The following is a 22,228-nucleotide window of genomic DNA, read 5'->3' as shown; positions in this document are numbered from 1 at the left end:
GAGCAGGTTAAGACCAAGGGGGTTTCCCCTAGCCTGCAGGGCTCTGCAACATCCACCTGAAACACGGAGCGCGACCTACCTTCTGGGAGAGCCCAGCCCGGGAGGGCGTTTCCCAACGCATCGACAACTCTTCCCTCCCGGGGAAGAGACTGCTGTCCTTGGCTTCAGTCAGGGCCACTAGAGTCGCGCGCGCGACACCCCTCACCCCCGCCGAAAGAACCTCATATTTAATGTTCCCCTCACTCTATCACTTCCGCCGAAAAAGCAAACACCAGAGCGATCGGTGCGTCCTTAAGGCCACATTTAACTACGTCTGAATGCCTGCAGGAGGAACGGCGAAACCCCGGAGAGGAGGGCGGGGGAGGCAGGGAGCGCGTGGGGGGGCACTTGCACAGAGGATCGTCGTCCTCCCGGCGCCGCGGCCGCCGTGACGCTCCAGCACAGCCTCAGGCCGTTGGCTCGGGGCGGAAACCCCCATCGGGGCTCAGAGCATAACTGGGGGTCCCCAAAGCCAGCCCCCCCCCGCCGCCTCCCGCGCGGGAGGCCGTCGGGGCGATGGCGCAAGACTTCGCTCCCCCCGCCCCCCACAGCGACAACAGCCACGGTGACAAAATGGCAGCCCGGCGCCCGGCAGTCGTGCCACAGGCGCGCAGGGCCCTAGCGACGGCTCCCGCCCCCCAGTAACGCCTCGGCGCCCTTCGGGCTCAGCCCTGGGTGGGCCTAGCCGTTTGAAAAAACAAAAACAAAAACAAAAAACAAACAAAACATCTGGAGCTCGAAACCAGCCCGGGAAGCCGCGGGGCCCGCCCCGCGCGTACTGCACCCCAGCTGCCCGCCCGCCCGCGCCCCGCGCAGCCTGGACCCCGGAGCCCGCATTCCGAGCCCCGCGCCCCGCGCCGGGGAGGAGGGGCGGGGCGTGCGGCGCGAGCCCCGGGAAACATGGCTGCTCGTCCTATTTCGGCGTCTCGGCATGGCCACCAGCTCCCGGAGCCCAGTTGGGAGAGGTGCCGAAGGTGGGTGTGCGGGGGACCCGGGGGCAGCGCGGCGGGGAGGGGCGCAGGGGACGCGCTCCGGGAGCCATTTGTCTTAAGAACGTTAAAAAAAATACAGTTCCTCCTCCCCCACCCCTTTTGTCCCTCTTTCGCTAGCTCTCTCCCCCTCCCCCCCAAATGTGCAGAAAGTGCCCCCTCCTCCGCCACCCGCGCCCCACCCCGCCTCCAGGCAGGGGGCCGGCGTGTGGGCCGCGAGGCTGGGAGGTGAGGGGGCGAAGCGTGAGAAATCGCTCCCAGTTCGGCGCGGTGCTCTCCCCTCCCCAATGCACACACACTCGGTGAAGTTTAAAGGGCCGGTTCGACCCGCTTTCCGGATCGCTCCCGGGGGGCCGGCGGCGTAGGTCGGGTTCGCCAGGCCAGCCGCGCCCCCACACCCACCCGCCGCGACCCCGGCCCCGCGCTCGGCGCCCTTCCCCCTCCGCGCAGGGGGCTTCCGGAAAGTACGCGGGAAGACCGCGGCCCCGGCCCCCTCCCCCACCACCACACCCAGCCCCCAAACGCGAGGCGCCGGGTCCCGGCCGGGACGACAGCGGCCGGACAGAGAGGCAAACCGCCGGCAAATTGTGCGCGGAAACTCCGGCCTCCTCCGGCGGCGCCCCCTCCCCTCCTGCGGCCGCCCCCTCCCCGCCCTGCGCGCCATAAGGCACTCGCACGTCTCCAGTCCACAGCTGCGTTAAGGCGGGAGGGGGGAGACAAAAAGGATCTTGTTTTCAAAAGTCTCACTCAGGTTTGGGGGAGGAACTAGGGAAAAGAGGAAGCGAGGCCTGCCTTCGCCGGGATTCGGGTTTAACCGGCTGGTGGGGCCACAGGCCAGTGCAAGGAGCTGCCCAAACTCGCAACTCCGTGGAGCCCGGGCCGCTGAGGCTGGGGGAGTCCTCCCGCCAGCGCGTCCCCGGTCCCCGCGAGGGGCCGAGAGGGGAGTCGGTCGGGGTCTCCGCCCCAGGGCCGCCAACTCGCCGAGAACATTCAGGTTCGAAAGCGAGAGAGAGGCAGAAATAAAAGCCAGCGTTCGAGTCACCCACCCTCACCTTCCCCCTCTCGGGGGTGGGCTTTCGCTCGAGCCTAGCGTTTCCCACCCGTGTAAGTTTCCTCCGGTCGTGCTCCAGCCGCTGCCCAATCGATAACGGCGGCTAGCGGGCAAACTCCCATCCTAGAGCTGCGTGTTTGCCATGCCCGCATAAACGTGGACCCAGCCTGTACCCACCACGGGCGCCAGCTCCGGGCAGCTCGCGTCCTGACAAAGTTTCCCGTGCCCATTTATTAAGCAGGCGCCGAATGGCTGCCGATGAGCCCAGCCCTGAGAAAGACGGGCGGGGGGTTCGAGCTGGGGGGCCACCAGGGCCCAAAGGCTGGCATCTCGGGGAGGCCGGAAGGAGCTGGGGCGAGAGGGGACCGGGACGTAGCCTTTGGGCAACTTGCACCAGCGATCGCTGGAGGCTGGGAGGCGCGGGGATTATCTGTGCCTTTGCACGTTCGAAAATCCCTCCCCCTCCTTCTAATTTATCCTCCCTTCGGAAGGAAAGGAAGAAACATCAGCATCTGGCCCGAAGGTGGGGTGGAAAGAGTGAGGGAGAAAGAGGAGGAGAGGAAGGGAGGCAGAGAAAGGGAGGGAGGGAGAGAAAGGGCGCGTTCACGAACACTACAAAGTTACAAATATGGCTCCCCCGTCTCTCGCCTCATCACTGCAAAGAAATGAAGACGCACTTTAAACTCCAGCCATTCCCAACTCCGCTGCAGCCCCCTCCCCACGCGCTCTCCCCGGGGGCCTCGGCCCACATTTATCAGAAACTAAACCGGACTCGCGAAGCCTCAAACTTATTGTGTGTGCGAGCGAGCGAGCGAGCGAGCGAGCGAGCGAGAGAAAGGGAGGGGGGAGGCGCGGGAGGGGGGCGGAAGGGGGGGGATACATTTATAAAATGTAAAACCCCCTTTTTTTGTTGTTAAATCCAGGAGGCAGCCCCTCTCCTCCTCCTCCCTCGTTAATCTTCCCCCCAGACGGAGTCACGGGAGCAGCGATCTCCGAGGGTGATTTCGCCTCATTCTCTCCGACCCAAACGCGTGCGCCCGCCGGCCCCCGATGGGTGCACACTCGCACGCACACTCTCGCACCCACACTCGCACACGCGGGAGCACACGCACAGGTAGTCACACACCAAGGGCAGCGGCGGCGGCAGCCGGAACAGGCTCGGATGGCATTGCAACCCCCCAGCCTTGCCATTCGCGTGCAGTCCGACCCCCAAGCCCACACCTCCCGGGCGCCCCCCCTCAAAAAAAAGTGCCTCCCCCCAGCGCGCACACACACACACAAAGTCGGAGAATGGACCGACAGAGATATTTTTGGCAAATGCTCACATCAGAGGGCGTCCTGTTCCGCAGCTCTAAATGAATCCGTCTGCCCATCTCCATCTCTCGCGCTCTCTCTCTGCAGAGGCTCCCGCGCCGGCGGAATTCAATCAATAAACCCCGAACCCACGGCCGCGCGTTTTAGGACTTTGAAGGCTCAACCAGCTCCGCTCGGTTCTCGAGCCCCCAGCACCCGCGGCGCACACTAACCTGATCGCCGTGGAGGCGGGATCTGCGGCCTCGCGGGCGAGCGGCAGCAGCTAGAGCCAATCGGCACCGAGGGTCTCCGGGCAACAGCCAATGGCAGCGGCGGCGGGGGGGGAAGGGACCAATGGGCGGGCTGCGCAGCCGGCCAGGGAGGCTCGGCCATTTGGTTGTGGTGCCGGAGACGGACCCCTTCAGATTTCGGGGCGGCTGAGGAGCGCGGCGGCTGCTCTGTGGCTGAGTGAGGGGGGTGGGCGGAATGGCGGGGGAAGGGAAGGTGACTGTGCCTCGAGGGCCAGGGCGCCCGGCCTCGCCAGCCCGCCGTCGCCTCAGCGTTCGGCCGGGGGCGGGGCCGCAGGTGCGTTCCGCGAGGGGGAGGGGCGCGGCCGGAGGGGTCGGGTCGGGGTCCCCGCCCGGCCGAGGGCTTCGCGGGGCGGCGCGACGGGGTGGCGGAAGGAGGCGGGAGGCCTGAGGTCCGGGGGGCCGCGGGCTGCCGGGCGGGAGGGCGGATGAAAGGCCTGGAAGGAGGGGAGGGGTGAGGGTGCCGTGCGGGGAGGGGCTCGTCGGGTCCCGGGTCCGGCGGGTCGCGCTGCGGAGCGGGGCTGCCCCCGTCCCCCTCGCCGCGGCCGCCCTGCCCGCGCGCCTCTTCCCCTGCGGCCGTGTCCGGGTCAGGTGGCCGCCATCGCCACCCTCGAATGCATAAGTCAATACGTAAAAGCAAGGTGCTTCCACTTCTGGATGACTTAGGCGCGGTCGCGACCCTTGCTACGAAGAGGCTTTTCGGTTTGCTGTCACGTCAGGTCAGCTTGGAAGAAGTGATCCCCGGGAGACACCCCAGATCTTGTGTAGGCAATAAATGAATGAAGATCGTGGATGAAGATCGGTTGCTGGATGTATAGAATATTAAAAGGTGTAAAAGGAGGGTGCTCGTAACTCCTGGTTTTCTGGACCACACATAATTTGTGGGCTTTATAGACCTAGTGAAAGAGGACGGCGCACACTTGATTCTAATCGTCCACCTGAGTCATTTGGTTCTATTCGGGTTGCCAAGGAGGCTCTAACTGGAGCACTTTCTCCAGGTTTTTCGGCGTGCTTGCCTTGGGTACTTTTGAATCCCACTAAGTTTTAAGAGACCTTAAAGCCTCGATGCCCACTGCGTTACCGACTTGTGGCACTAAGTTGGCTGCCTGTAGCTGTTCATGAACCACGAGGATTGTTGTCAACAAGGACAGATACGTCCTTACTTTGCCTTTCCACACGACTGTATTTTAGTGTCTGTTTCCATGTCTCCACTCATCCCCACACACCTCAAGGTAGTATTCTCTTTCTGGCTACACGGTGTTTATTTTTCAGGAACATGAGTTCAAAGGGGAAATAAGTATGTAAGTTGCAAAGTTTAAAATAATGTTACATAATACCAATACAGTTCCATTCTTAGACGTATAAAGTTGAGGAGGGAATAAAAAGTGACAATGTAAATAAAACACATAGAATGTTTACACTGGGGAAGAAGCTGTAGTAACTTAAATATTGCAACCTGATGGATCACAAGCGTAAAGCCCTGCAACTAAGGATTTTACTCAGTAAATTCTTTCAGATAAAGTGATAAATGGAATTTGAAATCTGATGTTTACTCTGAATAGGTGAGAAAGGCGACATAAAAGTCATCGTTTTATTTTATCTGGGTATAAATCATATAATTTATTTCAATTGTTGACTTAGCTGTCATCCTTAGATTTTGTTAATCTTATTGAAGCCTGTTTGTATAGTTGGAAATTTATCCTTTTTTGAGTTTTATTGGCTTCTTTGTAATACATGAGGAACCCCAAATTGCCTATTTATGCCGTTGAGTCAGTTGTTATTTATGGATATGGTATTTAAGGTTGTATTCAAACAGAGCTCTTATCAAAACAGGTAAATATAGTGTGTATGATCTATGTAACATAGGATTCCCTAAGTTTGTGTTCTCTTTGATGGTAAGTGTTCATCTTCAATTTAAAAGTTTAACCACAGTTAAGACTACGCTGCTAGCAATACGACATGAGACAGTGTCTTTCCAGAGGAGTAATCTCTTAAAAACCAACCAATCAAATGCAGAGATATACCCCATCCAGCTCTGCTAAATAGAAGCAAATAGCTCACTTTATTGCACAAATAGCTCACTCTATTGAAGAGGAAGACTTAGAAGCTCACCCCCTCCCCCATTAAAGAGAAAGTACAGAACAAATTAAAATTAGAACTGAAAAAATCACGACCTGATTACAAAATACATTAAACATGATAGTTGATTTTAGAAGTATTTTACTTTTATACATTTGATTACTTTTGTATTAATAATAGAAAATTGAAAGAAGGGGTCACTGTATGTCAGTCATTAACAAAAGCTGAAATATCCAAAAGTATATGTATGACGAATTAAATACTTTCTACTTTCCTTACATACTTGAAATAAGAATTTTTTTGCTTTTACAAATAGATTTATTTGTAAGAAAGTTTTTATATGATTTTGCTTTTTTATTTTTTAAAAAAGGAATATAGCTCAGCCAAAACTGAGCCATTTGCCCCACACAACATGACCAAATATTCAAAAAAACACTGCTCTTACAATCTTATTTTACAAAGTTGTTTTTAAAATTGCATTTCATTGTATATTATAGTAGTAAATGAGTGCTCTAAGTGGCACTGCATTTCAGAAAATGTAAAAAGTCCCATATCAAGGAATCCTGGCTGAATTTTGAAACAGCGGGAACAGGTGAGCGTTCCTAACTACTGAGTAATTCTACAATAGGAATTAGGTTATGAAAGATGTAGAGTCTCTAACCTCTGGAACTAGGTTTGATTCACACTGAGAAGAATAAATGAGATACAATTCAAAGTTTGACCCCCTGGAGAGCTAGATGGCCAAGGAAGGAAGGCTCTTCCTGCCTTCCAGAATATCTTCCATCCAGAACCATTCCAAATACATGATGAGCAGCCTATTTTGTTCTCAAAGATATATGAGCAATGAATATCCTTGGGCTTTTTTGAAATGTGTAAGAGACTACTGTTTTACAAATAACCATATCGTTACTATTGCCATTTTATTGGGTTGGTGCAAAAGTAACTGTCATTTAAAAAAAAAAAAATGGCAAAAACTGCAATTACTTTTGCACCAGTAGCTCATTTGCCCTTGTTTAGTCTCTAAAGATAGAGACCCTTTGATTAGCATCCTTTTTATCAATCAAGCTAATATACCCACAGCTCAACTTTTTGTTATTCAGCTTCAATCACATACACTGGCAGTCGGCCATAGTACTCTCTTACCTACATCATGGGTCTGCTGCTTGGACCCCAAAAATAATGATGTGGGAAAAACTCCAGCTTAATTATCTTCTCTTTTTTTTTTTGTATATATAAATAGTTTTTAGAAATGTAGATTGTCCTTTTGAAATCTGGTAACAAATGTGAAAGCTACTACATTTTTATTTGAATAGCAAAATAATATTGAAGCCTGGGATCTAAAGAGTTAAATATTCCTTATTTTCTTTTGCTTAATAAAGTATTGGATGATTTAGAAAAAAAAAAATTTTTTAATGATTGAATAGTTACCTTATCAATGGGTTGGTCATGGAGAAAAAGTACTGTTAGGTGAAAACAAGCATGTATGTGACTTTTAAAATGACATTAATAAGCCAGGCATGGTGGTGTGCCCCAGTATGTACAGCTACTTGGGAGGCTGAAGTGAAAGGATCTCTTGATCCCAGGAGTTCAAGGACAGCTCGGACAACATAGCAAAGTCTGTTTCTCTAAAAAACAAAACAATAAAAATCTTAAAAACAGCTTAAAGATGGTTGGTTTCTTTTGAAAAGGAAAAAACAAACAAACAAAATGCCCTGGTGCTGTGGCTCACGCCTGTAATCCCAGCACTTTGGGAGGCCTCAGGCAGATTGCTTGAGCTCAGAAGTTTGAGACCAGCCTGGGCAACGTGGTGAAACCCCACCTTTACCAAAATTGCAAAAAAAAATTAGCCAGGCGTGTTGGCGTGCACCTGTGCTTCCAGCTACTCTGGAGGCGGAGGTGGGAGGATCACCTGAGCCTGGGAGGTGGAGGTTGCAGTGAGCCTGCAAGAGATCATGCCTCTGTACTCCAGCCTTGGTGACAGAGCCAGACCTCCTCTCAAAGAAGAAAAAAGAAAAATGGCTGGGTGCGGTGGCTCACGACTGTAATCCCAGCACTTTGGGAGGCCAAGATGGGTGGATCACCTGAGGTCAGGAGTTTGAGACCAGCCTGGCAAACATGGTGAAACCTCGTCTCTACTAAAAAAAAAAAAAAAAAAAAAAAAATGCCGGGCAAGGTGACATGTGCCAGTAATCCCAGCTACTCAGGAGGCTGAGGCAGGAGAATTACTTGAACCCGGGAGACAGAGGTTGTAGTGAGCCGAGATCACATCATTGCACTCCATCCGGCCTGGGTGACAAGAGTGAAACTCTGTCTCAAGAATAAATAAAAATAAAATCACTTGCACACTTATTTGGAAATCTCTAGATATTTTGTAGATCAGTTTCTTAAATATATTTATTAAAGACAGTTTTGAAGTAGTAATAAGGGAAGTTTATTTATTATCCCTCAGGAAGAAAACCAGAGCAGTAAGCTCTTACTTTTAGTATTAAGATACGGCTGTGAAGGAATAAAAAAAAGCCTGCCTTAAAGAGAAATAATGGAATGAGTCTAATTTGTTTTAATCCATCTGGAGTTGAAGTTTACTTCTGTGAAGAATACTAAAATCTATTAAGATACGAGGTAGAGATCAGACTTTTTAAGAACTTTTAATATTAATTTACTATTTGCAAAGACAACTTCCGTATACATAGTAAAATTATGTATACAATAATTAAGTCCTCTTAGATTCTGTGCTTTGTAATGGCAATTATTTATACCTCTAAGTCATGATCTATTTGTAAAAAAAAATTGTACAACACCTCTTGAATTAGAGATCAATTTAATGCATTCTGAGAAATTAGCAAATTTTTAACATAGTTGAAATATTGGGTCTTTTCAGGTGAGTATATGCATACCCTAAACTTTCTTTAGATGTTCTGGATCCAAGCAACTTTAGTATAAAAACCTTGAATTCGTTTGTACATGACAAAATGAGATAGCCATGATAGGTGTTGGAGGACTTTTACCCAGTGGAGGCACACGTTTTACTCTGCTGCATTTTTTTTTTTTTTCTTTTTGAGACAGGGTCTCACTGTCACTGAGGCTGGAGAGCAGTGATGCAATCATGGCACACTACAATCTTGACCTGTTGAGCTCAAGCAATCCTCCTGCCTCAGACACCCAAGTATCTGGGGCCACAGGCATGTGCCACCACACCTGGCTAATTTTTAAATTTTTAATTTAATTTAATGTTTTTGAGATGGAGTCAGTCTTGTTCTGTTGCCCAGGCTGGAGTGCAGTGGCAGGATCTTGGCTCACTGCAGCCTCCACCTCCTGGGTTCAAGTGATTCTCCTGCCCCACCTTCCTGGGTAGCTGGGACTGCAGGTGTGTGCTACCACACAGAGCTAATTTTTATATTTTTAGTGAGATTGGCTTTCACCATATTGGCCAGGCTGGTCTCAAACTCCTGACCTCGTGATGTGCCTGCATCGGCCTCCCAAAGTGCTGGGATTACAAGCATGAGCCACTGCGCCCAGCCCAATTTTTAAATTTTTTACAAAGATGAGGTCTAACCATGTTGGCTAGGCCAGTCTCAAACTTCTGGGCTCAAGCCATCCTCCTGCCTGGGCCTTCCAAAGTTCTGGGATTACAGATGTGAATCATGGCTCCCAGCCTTGCACTGGTCTTATAATTATGTATCTGAAGTTATTGTATATGCCTTCTTGTATATGAGAATTACCACTTCTACATACATTTATTGAAAGGCAAGTTGAGTAAGTGTGACAAATATTTTTCACCAGGCTAGACCAACTCTCATGTCTGTGTTGATGTTGCGAAGTAATTCTATAGATAAGGGAGAATAGAAGACAAACTCAGGATATAAGTGTGTAAAGCTATATAACAGATGTGTTGATCATGGTATCATAGCACTTTTGTAATAGTGAAAGAAAAGAAAGGGGAAGAAGGGAAATGAAAAAGAAAAAACAAACAAACAAAAAACAAAATATTCATATGCCCAGGAAAAGGGTCCTGGAGAGAATGTACCAAAAAATGTTTAAAAGCTTTGATTACAGTGGTTTTGCGTGGGTGGTGAGGTCATAGTGGTTTTTGGTTTTGGGGTCTTTTGTCTATATTTAAAAAGTCTTCCATTGATATTTTTTGCAATTAAACAGTTACTTTAATGGAAATTATAGGTGTAGATGATATGTGGAATGTTTATGCTAGTCAGAATTTTTGGTGAAGACAACAGAAATTTACCCTGACCAATGCAAGAAAAAGGCAATTTTTGTAAGTCTGTCATGTCACAGAGCCAAGGAAAAACAAGGTCCAGGGAAGAATAAGAAGCCAGGGAAGCTGGCAGCCCGGAGCACAGCCAAGATGATCCCTGCCCTAGGTACAGTCTGCAGAGGACCCCACACCTCACAAGTCATCTCTATCTTGTGGACTCTGAACCCCAGCATACCTACAATGATCTCAGCATCCTGCCTTTTTGTGTCACTCCCTCGAGGTTCAAAGCCCTTGGCAGGAAGATTTACAGAATTTACGGATGCCCCAGCTGTCAGAGAAAAAAGATTATCTTCTCCCTTTAGCTTCCACATTGGGATGTGTGACCCTGCCTCCTGTCTGTTTTAGGACTCTGCGTAAACAAAGTGTTCTGGTGCTAGGTGACCAAAACCAAAAATCCATGAACACGTTCTAACAAAATAATACTATGAAAGTTTCCTGATGATCCATATTACTCCCATAATATCTCCCTTCCTCCTCTCTACTACTTACCAGCAAGAGACTGTATCACCTGTTTAGGATCAATTTAAAGCAGAGTTAATACCTGAAATCCCAATTTCTTTTCAAATGCTCCCTTTCCAAATTTGAAGTCAGAAGAAACAATATATTACTGCTGATGTCGGTAAGACTTTATCGGCCAGGCATGGTGACTCACACCTGTGATCCCAGCAGTTTTCAAGGCCGAGGTGGCTGAATCAGTTGAGGTGAGGAGTTCAAGACCAGCCTCCCCAACGTGGTGAAACCCCATCTCTACTAAAAGTACAAAAGTTAGTTCAACGTGATGGGACATACCTGTAACCCCAGCTACTTGGGAGGCTGAGGCAGGAGGATCACTTGAACCTGGGAGGTAGAGATTGCAACTAGCCAACATGGTACTTACAGCCTGGGCGAGGAGTCTCCAAAAAAAAAAAACTTGACCAAAGCAGAGCTGGCGATAACCTTAAGACTTGGAAAGGAAATATCCCCAGTAGAAATATTTGATTTTAAATTACAAGGAATATAGTCCTAAGGGATAATCTACATATTTCGTAGATAAATGCAGATATCTCTAGATATCAAATGATATAAGATCTTGAGTGGTGATGGATGACTGCTAATGGGTTTCTGTCTGCTACTCTGAGGACAAGTTCAGGCTGAAGTGCAGAACTAAGATGAAGGGTATGAGATTTGTAGTCAAAATCTTCTGGAAGTAGGCAGGTGGTCACAGGCAAAGTAAGCGTTCATCACAGGATTCAGTCATTGAAGGACAATTTTGAAGAAAAAAAGCTGATGTTGAGACAAATGCAAAAACCATAAACACATTGAAGAGGCCTTTATTCCTGGGAACAAAGAGGAAGGTTGTCAAGGATGTGCTTGTAGAAAACCTATGAATGCTGGAATATTTTCTTCCTTCCCATCATTTCAGGTCAGTTAGCTTACTACTCAGCTAGAAAAAAACAAATGATACCCTTGTGAGGACTCTGAGCAGTATTGGAATTCAGCTGTTTTGTTTCTAATAAAACATGGTTTAACTGTTACGTGAATAGAAGTTTCTTATAAGTGCCAATTACTTCTTTCCAGAGAAGCAGTGCTAAAGATTCTGTTCATTGGTACACCAAGTGTTTTTCATGACCCAGTGTTTTATTTCTTAGAATTTAACTTTTTTTTTTTCTCAGATGATTTAATGAAAATTATGGCAGTCTGCTCATTGTTCAACAAAATCCATTTCCTCTTCTCCCTGAACACAAAGCTCGACTGTGTTTCCTAGATGGCCCTTGCAGTTAGATGGGGCCATGTGACTGGGTGCTAGCTTGTTGATTCTAAGTGGAAGTGATGCTGCCACTTAAAGGCTTGAAAGTGCCACTGCATACTGGCGGAGATGCAGTGACCCTCGGAAGCCTTGTATTTATGAGGTGGACCCCCTTTTAGGCTGTGTCTCTTAGAGTTATTTCAGCAACCTTTTTACCTGCCCATTGAGATAAGCTGTGACTGAGAAACTTTTCTGAGGCTGTGCCATTATATGCTTGCATCTGTTACTGTAGCATGTGCTAGTGACTAATACACTAATAAAGGGGTTTTTTTGGTCTTGGTTTTTTATTCATTTGTTTCGTAGAACAATTGTAAATGTTAATATTATATTTCCAGTGTGTCTTAGCTTACAGGTTCAAAGCACCATAAAACAAATAAAAGGATTATATTAATAACAAGTACTTAATGAAGAAAAGATCAACGCCAGGGAGTCAATAGAAATAACATGCAAATATGTCTCTTTCCCCCAAACTTAGTGCTTGGCTCATAGTAAGTATAAAATAAATGCCTCTTGTTTCATCAATAAATAAACCCCCCTCCCAAGCTGCAGACTGACATTTTAATTGCTCGTTGGACATTTCCAAACAGCTGTCCTACAGGGACAAACCACATGACATTTCCAAAACGAATCTCTTCCTTGCCTGCCTCTGCCTACTCTGCCTCCACCAAACTACCTTTATCCTCCCGACTCTCCTGTTTTAATTAATGGTACCCTTGGAAGGTCCTCTGTTGACTCCCAAAACAAATAGTTACCTCACCCTCTAAATTTCCAACCACCTTTCTTCCTGTCAGCCCCACTTTTTCACCTCTCTATCCAAGCAAGCTCGCACCCGCTTCCCTCTTTCTCATGTCTAAATTGGCACCATGTGCCAAGAATTCCCAGGCTTTGGGTTTTCTCACCAGTAATATTTCAAAAAAGGATTTAGGACCAACATAGAATTCCCAACTTTTAATTTTGCCAGATAAAGACACTCTTTAAAAAACTTATCTTTTATTGTTCTATAGACTATTTTTAAAATGGTAATGTGGGGAGGACTCAGCTTTAGAATATAGGACACTCCTCTACATTGAATTTCATTTCATGAGAATTCACTACATTGTTCAAGAATGGCTCGTGGGAAACTCTTGTCTAGACCAGCGCTGGCCCTGAGGTCCTGATGTAGTCTTGTGGCCAGATGAATGTTTCTGAGTTCCCGTTCCAGTGCTCCTCCAGTCAACAACAGCCTCTCTGATTCCCCGTGGCCTGCTCCCACCCACCTGCCATTAAATTCCCAAAAGAAGACCTCACACTGCCTTTCCAGTGTTGTCTCTAATTTCCAGGCAAATTAGACCTTCTGTTTTTCCTTTTTCTTTTCTATCTTTGACTATGCAGTTCTTCCACCTGTACACTCCATCATTTTTTCTCTCCCACTCAAAATTCTACCCCAAATTTAAGACCACATTTGATACCATTGCCTCTGTGGAACCTTTGCTGATCCGTTTTGCCCACACAAACAAGAGCTTTCCTCTCCTTGAACTTGCATAACACTATAAAGTATAATAAGTGGCCTCTTTCCACATGCTGTGCTTGTTTACCTCTCCCACAAAATTACAATAAATCTTGAAGATAAGAAAAATGTTGGATTCATTTTTATTATCCCCCCCAGCATTTGAACATTAAATATTCAATATCTATTTAATGACTTAATACTTTCAACATAGTGAGCGCCAGACTTTAAAAAGTATCTTTGAAACATTTAGATAACTTTAATCTTTAATGTCAAGTAAATAACAATAGGGTATTGGGAAACAGAGATTGCCAAGTAACTTTTTTTATTCCGGGTTCTATGACCATAACACAGAAGCTTTTCTACTATAAAAATTTTATTTTAGGCCCCTACCCAGGAATTGTCTTGTCTTTTCTTTTAGACTCCTAACCAGGAACTGAATTGTCTTAAGAGGCAATTTGTAGGAGAAATAGGAATTACAGATCTTCTTAACTCTGATCTAATTTTGTGCACAAGCCATTTTTAGTGAAGGTACTTGTGCGCAGCTTTTATTCCTTTAGGTTTTGTATCATCAAAAAGCAAGAAGGAATGGGATGACAAAACTCATCTATTTCCCTCCTCATTTTTGAAGGAAATCCGAACACTTGTATTTCTATGTTCTGTCTTTGACCAAATAAGTATATTTTTCTTTTCTGTTTCTTTCTTTTTTCTTTTTCTTTTTTTCTTTTGGTCTTGGTTTTCTATTCATTTGTTTTGTAGAACCCGCTGGAGTACAGTGGTGTGATCTTGGCTCACTGCAATCTCTGCCTCCCAGGTTCAAGCAATTCTCTGCCTCACCCTCCTGAGTAGCTGGGATTACAGGCACCTGTCACCACACCCAGCTAATTTTTGTATTTTTAGCAGAGACGGGGTTTCACCATCTTGGCCAGGCTGATCTTGAACTCCTGACCTTGTGATTCACCTGCCTCAGACTCCCAAAGTAGTGGGATTACAGGCGTGAGCCACTGTGCCCGGCCAGAAATATTTCTTCCTATAGTGTCCTGTTATTATAGAAATCAATATTGGCTGGGCATGGTGGCTTACACCTGTAATCCCAGCACTTTGGGAGGCCAAGGTGGGTGGATCACCTGAGGTCAGGAGTTCAAGACCAGCCTGGCCAACATGGTGAAATGATGTCTCCACTAAAAAATATGAAACTTAGCTGTGTGTGGTGGCACACACCTACAATCCCAGCTACTCAGGAGGCTAAGACAGGAGAATCACTTGAACCCAAGAGGTGGAGGTTGCAGTGAGCTGAGATTGCGCCATTGTACTCCAGCCTGGGTGACAAGCAAAATGTTTCAAAAAAAAAGAAAGAAAATTAATATGTATGTAAATTTTTAAGTTTTACCCAAAGTATATGAATAATAGAAAAGTCCACAAAGATTAGGTCAAACATATTCTATTTTGTTATTAAATGTTTTATGGAAGTATGAAAATAAAAGACAGAATCCTACAAAAATATAAAATTTTCTTGGCTCCTAGTACTGGCCGGGAAAATACAATTTAATTTATAATCTGAATTTTAGTCAGAGCATGTGGTAAAAGGCTTTTACGTGTAGTTGTGCACTACAACTAGAGATGAGAAAAACAATTTTTTAAAAACATTTATTCCTTTAAAAAAAATAAATTTCTTGACATCCAGTTCTAGTCATGTCTGAGTAGCTGGTATTGGACTCACCTTTCTGATGTGAACAACAATAGAAGCTAGACAAATTATGTAAAATGGAAACATGCAGCACTGGGTTGCTTTCCTTCAGAAAAAGGAAGCACATGGTCACCCTCACATTCATCCCAGCACTGAGAGATGAGCCCAAAAAGAGAGAGCAGCAGTGTCTGTGGGCAGAAGAAACAAAGATCAGAGCTCAGGCCTTCTAACACAGCTGTGTTTGGAGGGTGAAGCTCACGTAGAGGAAGGAGGTACAGAAAAGGAGCCCCTGGAAATTGCATTAAAATTTCCTGAGCTGTTCAGCTCACTATTAAGGTCTGTATTTGCAGGGCAAGACTTCAGAAGGTCTAGCAGATGATAATTTTTGGGAGGCTGAGACCTAAACAGAGATTTCAGAGGTTAACAATAATGGAAATATGCAAGAGGTTAGGCTTATCCTAATGTAGAATGTGTAAACCTTCATGAATGACTAGGTATTCATGGAGACCCTAGAAAGCCCACATCCTAGGATTATGGACCATGAATTACCAGTGTTACACAGTGGGAGTGAGGGCTAAATTTATTTATTTATTTATCTTAATTTTTGAATGTAATCCTGTTTATTTAACTTCAAAAATATTTCAACATTCTACACATACAAAAAATAACAAATAACAAACTAACAAATTGTGTTTAAGTACAGAAGATTCTTGACCTTCATTGATGCAGTGGCTCTTCGCTTCGCCCACAATGAAGAGTTCTACAGTTTGTTTAAAGACAGTTTAAAGACGACCGCACTTAACTGAAACAAAACAAAACTTCTCGTGCCAGCTGACCCCCGCCCCCCACTTTGTCCACGGCTAAGATGGCAGCAGAACGCTATGTCACTATATGCAGAACCAAGAGAACCCGGAGCTAAATGAATTCCCACTGCAGGGTCAGCCGGCCCCAGTCTCACATATACGCCCTGAGCTACAGCCCCTGCAAAAGGTGTCTGCTCCACAGCCTCAGTGCCAAGCAAGGAGCATCAAGAGTTTGTCTCGTTTGTTTTGTTCGTTTTACAAGCTATTGCTATATACAGTTGATAACTCAGGATTTCTAGCCAATAACCATACAGTTAACACCACTTTACCAAAAAAAAAAAAAAAAAAAAAAAAAAAAAAGAAAGAAAAAAAGAAAAGGAAAGTCAGAAACAAAAATATTCAGATGCCTTGTTACACCAACAGCAAAGTGCACAGAGGGAGGAGAACACAAGAGTGCCTTTTCATTTTAAAGATGTTTGTGTGGGGTCGACCGCTGAGGAGAAGCTGAAGGTGAGCCCAGGCAGCAGGTTTGAGGTCCATCGGTCCTGCACTGCAGGAATGGCAGATTTTGATCTCCGCTGGCCAGTCTGTGTCAGCGGTCTGAGATAAGTCATCCCAGTGGAGGCTCTGAAAGATCTGGTGGATAAGCTTCAAATGTTAACTGGCAATGAGGGCTGCGTGTCTGTGGAAAACATCAACCAGCTGTTGCATTCTGCCCACAAATAATCCAGCTTTGATATCATATTGTCAGGTTTAGTCCTGGGAAGCACTACTCTGCGCAGTGCTGAGATTTTGGCTGAAATTGCCTGCATCCTTCAGCTTGGTGGATGTCTTTTTCTGAAAGAACCAGTAGAGACAGCTGCAGATAACAACAGCAAAGTGAAGACAACATCTAAGCTGTGTTCAGCCCTGACTCCCTCTGGTCTTGTGGAAACGAAAGAGCTGCGGTGGGAGCCCTTAATCCCTGAGGGGGTAACAGTCTGTTCAAGAACACCTGGGTTATGAAAGTGACAGCCTGCTGCTTGTTGAGATCACAGGCATAAAACCGGACTTTGAAGTGGGTTCTTCTCATCAGCTTAAGCTTTCCATTACCAAGTAGTCATCTCCTTCAGTGAAGCTTGCTGGGTACCCTGCTGCTGCCAAGCTGTGGACCCTCTCAGACAATGATATGGAGAATGATAGCATGGATCTCATTGACTCAGATGAGCTGCTGGATCCAGAAGATTTGAAGAAGCCAGATGTGGCTTCTCTGCCGGCTGCTTCTTGTGGGGAAGGTAAAAAGAGGAAGACCTGCCAGAGCTGCAACCGTGGCCTCGCTGGAGAACTAGAAAAACAGAAGTCAAGGAGACAGACGAGTTCCCAAGCCACGTCGGCTTGTGGAAATGGCCACCTGGGTGATACTTGCCGCTGTGCCAGCTGCCCCTACCTTGGGATGTCAGCCTTCAGACCTGGGGAAAAGGTGCTTCTGAGTGATAGCAATCTTCATGATGTCTACAAGGGACCCAACATAGGACACATCTGCTCCTCTGGCCAATTCCTGTTTCTTAAATCCCACCACTGTGGCTCCTCCCACCTTCTCTGGATTTGTTCTCTGTTTGAGATCCATTTGCAAAGTGGGTGCTTAGCAGACATAGTGAAGCTGGCTGGGGGGCACAGTGGTATGTAGTGCTGCTGTGCATCAAAAGAAAGACCAAGGTATTACGGGGCCCAGTTACCCAGAATGGGCTGGGTTTCTTCACCTTCAGTTAAGAGAAGGGAGTGTGTCCTGAAGAAGCCCTTCTCTGGATGTTAAAATGCTGACCAGAATACTCTTGAGCCCAGACATCCTTGAGCATCACTATTGTGATAAAGCTCCAGGTCCCGACCCCTAGTCTAATCACTTACTTGTCTTCCAGAGTTGTTAATTTATTCCATTCTTTGTGACATGGTCAAGGGTCTCATGATCTCAGGGCATCAGAGGAGTCATTCACTAGTTGCCATGATGATATCCAGTGTCCCTCTGCCCCCTTCCACCCCCAGCCCCATTTTACTGTAGCATTGCATTTGGGTCTTGTTGTCGTTTCTGCTAACCTTCAGGTTTTAAACTTGCTGCATATCTTGAAAATAAGTAAATAAATAAAATAAAAATGTTTGGAAATATGTACAACTTTGATACAGTTTCAGGGTGCTCCGGTGACCCACGGCCACTTCATGTAAACCACTGACAATTTCTAGAGCACTTTGAGAGACTACACTATGATCATGATCAAATTTTAAACCTAATAAGGGCAGTGGAAACTTCTCAGATAAGAGATGTGTCAATTTGGGCATATGAGGGCTAAATTTAAATAGATGCTGCTAGAACAAGATTCAACATTCAGAGAAGAATATAATCTAGAGCCCATCCACTGTATCAGTTACTATAGCCAGCACACACACAGACACAAAATCACTGAACATGCAACAAAAAAAGAAAAAGGAAGAAACAAAAATCATGAGATAAAATGATAAAAGCAGCAGACCCAGAGATGATTCAAATACAAGAGTTAGTGAACAAAGATTTCAAAAGAATGATCATTAGTATGTTTAGAAAATTAGAGGGAAAGATGGATAACATGAATGAAAAGATGAAGCACTTTGGTAATTTGAATCTATCAATAGGAATCAAATGGACATTTTAGAAATGCAAGTTGAAATATCTGAAATTAAGAACTATTTGAATGGTTACAGCACCAGTCTAATTTCAAAAACAGTCATAGAAAATATTCAAATGGAACATAGAAGGAAAAAACATAATGGAAAAAAAAAGAACAAAGAGAGAGATGTGGGGCATATGCAAAGGTCTAACGTGTAATTAGCATTTAGAAAGAGAAGAGAAAGAGGAAGGATGTAAGTACGACTTTCTTTTTTTTTTTTTTTAATAGAGACAGACCATGTTAGCCAGGCTGGTCTTGAACTCCTGGCCTCAGGTGATTTGCCCATCTTGGCCTCCCAAAGTGCTGGTATTACAGCTGTGAGCCCCTGTGCCTGGCCGGATGTAAGTAATACTTGAAAAGTAATGGCTGAGAGTTTTTCTAATCTAATAAAAGATAAAGTTCACAGACTCAAATCGCTTCACAAAAAGCTTCATGCAGGATAATAAAAGCACACCTAATCACAGCACAATAAAACTTCTGAAAACTTAAGATAAAAAGAAAATCTCACCGGGCGCGGTGGCTCAAGCCTGTAATCCCAGCACTTTGGGAGGCCGAGGCGGGCGGATCACGAGGTCAAGAGATCGAGACCAACCTGGTCATCATGGTGAAACCCCGTCTCTACTAAAAATACAAAAATTAGCTGGGCATGGTGGTGCGTGCCTGTAATCCCAGCTACTCAGGAGGCTGAGGCAGGAGAATTGCCTGAACCCAGGAGGCAGAGGTTGCGGTGAGCCGAGATCACGCCATTGCACTCCAGCCTGGGTAACAAGAGCGAAACTCTGTCTCAAAAAAAAAAAAAAAAGAAAGAAAGAAAGAAAGAAAGAAAAGAAAATCTCTTTTTTTTTTTAATACAAAGTCTTGCTCTTTTGCCCAGGCTGGAGTGCAGTGGCATGATCTTGGCTCACTGCAACCTCCACCTCCCGGGTTCAAGTGATTCTTGTGCTTCAGCTGCCTGAGTAGTTGGGACTATACCAATTTTTTTAATTCTTAGTAGAGATGGGATTTCGTCGTGTTGGCCAGGCTGGTCTCGAACTCCTGAACTCAAGTGATCCGTCCTATTTGGCCTCCCAAAGTTCTAGGATTACACACATGAGCCACCACACCTGGCCCAAAAAGAAAATCTTAAAAGCAGCCGAGACTGGGCTCAGTGGCTCATGCTGTAATCCCAGCACTTTGGGAGGCGGAGGCGGGTGGATCACCTGAAGTCAGGAGTTTGATACCAGCCTGGCCAACATGGTAAAATGCTGTCTCTACTAAAAATACAAAAATTAGCTGATTGTGGTGACAGTGCCTGTAATCCCAGCTACTTGGGAGGCTGAGGCAGGAGAATTGCTTGTACCCAAGAGGCAGAGGTTGCAGTGAACCAAGATCGTGCCACTGCTCTCCAGCCTGGGCGATAGAGCAAGAGTCTGTCAAAAAAAAAAAAAAAAAAAAAAGCAGCTGGAGAAAAAAGCGATACAGTTTCTCTTGAGGAACAACAATAAAGATGATAACCAATCTCTTCACAAAAATCTGTGGACAGCGGAAGACAATAGAATAACAGCTTTAAAATGCTGAAAGAAATACAAAGCTAAACAAAACCCTGTCAACCTAGAATTCTGTTACCCTCCACCAAGAAAAACTTCAAATATGAAAGTGAGAAAAATGTCTTCAGACAGATAGGAACTGTGAAGTTGCATACCTGGTAGATTAACATGATAAGAAATCCTAAAGTAATTTATCAGGTCAAAGGAAAATGATCCCATGTCATCATGCTGAGTAAATATGAAAGAAAACCATTCACTTTTTTTTTTCCTTTTTTTTTTTTTTTTTTGAGCTGAAGTCTCACTCTGCCACCCACCCTGGAGTGCAGTGGCATGATCTTGGTTCACTGTAATCTCCACCTCCTGGGTTCGAGTGATTCTCCTGCTTCAGCCTCCATAGCAGCTGGGATTATAGGCACCTGCCACCACACCTGGCTAATTTTTGTATTTCTGGTAAAGCCAGGGTTTTACCATGTTGGCCAGGCTGGTCTTGAACTCCTGACTTCAGGTGATCTATCTGCCCTGGCCTCCCAAAGTGCTGGGATTATAGGTATGAGCCACTGTGCCTGGCAGATGATTCACTGTTAAAACAACATTCATAACAAATATTTGCAGAGTTTACAACATAAGTAGAAAATAAAATATACCATCCTGGGCAACATCGTGAGACCCTGTCTCTACAAAAAAAAATTCAAAAAATTAGCCAAGTGGTGGGAGCCCGAGGTGAGAGAATTGTTTGAGACTAGGAGGTAGAGAGTGCAGTGAGCTGAGATTGTGCCACTGTACTCCAGCATGGGTGACAGAGCTAGAATGATATTTCCCTAAAATTAGGAAAAGGCAAGAATATGCAATTTCATCACTAGTGTTTGACATTATGTTGAAAGTCTTAGCCAGTGTGGTAAGACAGGAAAAAGAAATTGGTATGCAGATTGAAAAAGAATGAAGCAAGACTGTCTTTATGTCAGACATGATTGTTTACATTGAAAATCTTTTTTTTTTTTTAATTTTTTTATTTTTTGAGACAGAGACTCACTCTGTTGCCCAGGATGGAGTGCAGTGGCGTGATCTTGGTTCACTGCAACCTCTGCCTCCTGGATGCAAGCAATTGTTCTACCTCAACCTGCCAAGTAGCTGGGATTACAGGCATGTGCCATCACATCCGGCTAATTTTTATGCTTTTAGCAGAGTCGGGGTTTCACAATGTTGGCCTGGCTGGTCTTGAATTCCTGACCTCAGGTCATCTTCCAGCCTTGGATGCAGAAAGGGGAAAAACTAAAGTGAACTCTATGGTGTTGGATTGGATTTAGAAGTATCGGCATAGACTGGGCGTGGTGGTTCACACCTGTTATACCAGCACTCTGGGAGGCGGAGATGGGCAAATCTCTTGAGCCCAGGAGTTCAAGACCAGCCTGGGCAACATGGCAAGACCCTGTCTCTACTAAAAATAAAAATAAAAAAAGAACAAATATTGGTGTACACTCATGGTTTTCAATACACATAGATATAGAAATAAATACAGATGTGTGTGTGTGTGTCCATATATTCTCTAGCTCTGACCTGAGAGAGGCCCTGGAAGCAGTAACGTGCCATAAAATTGAGCACATCAAGTGCCTAAATTTTGGTTCCTAGATACAAGTTTCCGCTAAAAGAAACTAGGTTTCCTTGGAGAAATGGCTGATTCCAGGTAGGGGGAGAAAAAGAATAGGGGATTCTGGATATACTTGTTCCAGAAAGGAATAGGTTGTTCCAAGAATGATGGGAACATGTGTGTCAAAAGGACACAGAAGTCAGTTTACAGAGGCAAATTTAGTACAATTTGAGTATTAAATGATAGATTATAACCCACCAAAGAATATAGGAAACCACAAGTTTATGCAGATATATATTAATAAATGAACAAATTAAAAGTTTGTCTGGAAAGCAACTAGTTACCTAATCTCAGAGTACCTCTATGCAAAAGTACTACTTACAAAGCGAAAACAGTAACTTTTCAGTAGAGAAGACTTGTAGACACCACCTTCTTCAAGTGATCAGTGAACACCATTCGAAAAGGGGCAAATGAAAGTGACGTGCCTTCTATGATAGTCTTGACAAAGCTGCATAATCTGAATGTAATTATGAAGAAACATTAGATAAACCCTGATTTGGGGCTGTTCTACAATATAATTGGCCTGTAAACTTCAGAAGTAGCAAGGTCATGAAAGTCAAGGAAATTTGAGAACAGTTCCAGCTTGGTGGAGAC

The 22,228-nt window shown here is 45.5% G+C and overlaps 1 protein-coding gene, 1 long non-coding RNA gene and 1 pseudogene across 3 annotated transcripts in view; 2 read left to right on the top strand and 1 right to left on the bottom strand.

Moving 5' to 3' along the window:
- ANP32A (acidic nuclear phosphoprotein 32 family member A) overlaps nucleotides 1-3,606 on the bottom strand; it is a 41,001-nt gene extending 37,395 nt beyond the window's left edge. The window contains exon 1 of one of the 2 annotated variants that reach the window (XM_039468662.2): nucleotides 3,405-3,606. In XM_039468662.2, coding sequence (XP_039324596.1) covers nucleotides 3,405-3,458 — 54 coding nt within the window. In that variant the 5' untranslated portion in view covers nucleotides 3,459-3,606. Of the gene's footprint in view, nucleotides 1-79; nucleotides 467-3,404 lie in introns of those variants that run through there. The other variant, XM_003929685.4, reaches the window with a different exon arrangement.
- Nucleotides 3,607-3,695: 89 nt separating this feature from the next.
- On the top strand, nucleotides 3,696-16,171 carry LOC141583470 (uncharacterized). The gene is made up of 2 exons (XR_012516086.1): nucleotides 3,696-3,957; nucleotides 4,347-16,171. It is a non-coding gene; the product is annotated as an uncharacterized LOC141583470 (long non-coding RNA).
- A 131-nt stretch (nucleotides 16,172-16,302) lies between these two features.
- On the top strand, nucleotides 16,303-17,925 carry LOC101032526 (anamorsin pseudogene; annotated as a pseudogene).
- Nucleotides 17,926-22,228: the final 4,303 nt, after the last annotated feature.

The sequence above is a fragment of the Saimiri boliviensis genome, chromosome 2 (assembly GCF_048565385.1).
Source record: "Saimiri boliviensis isolate mSaiBol1 chromosome 2, mSaiBol1.pri, whole genome shotgun sequence".
Lineage (NCBI taxonomy): Eukaryota > Metazoa > Chordata > Mammalia > Primates > Cebidae > Saimiri > Saimiri boliviensis.
This window is presented reverse-complemented; position numbering and strand designations above follow the sequence as displayed.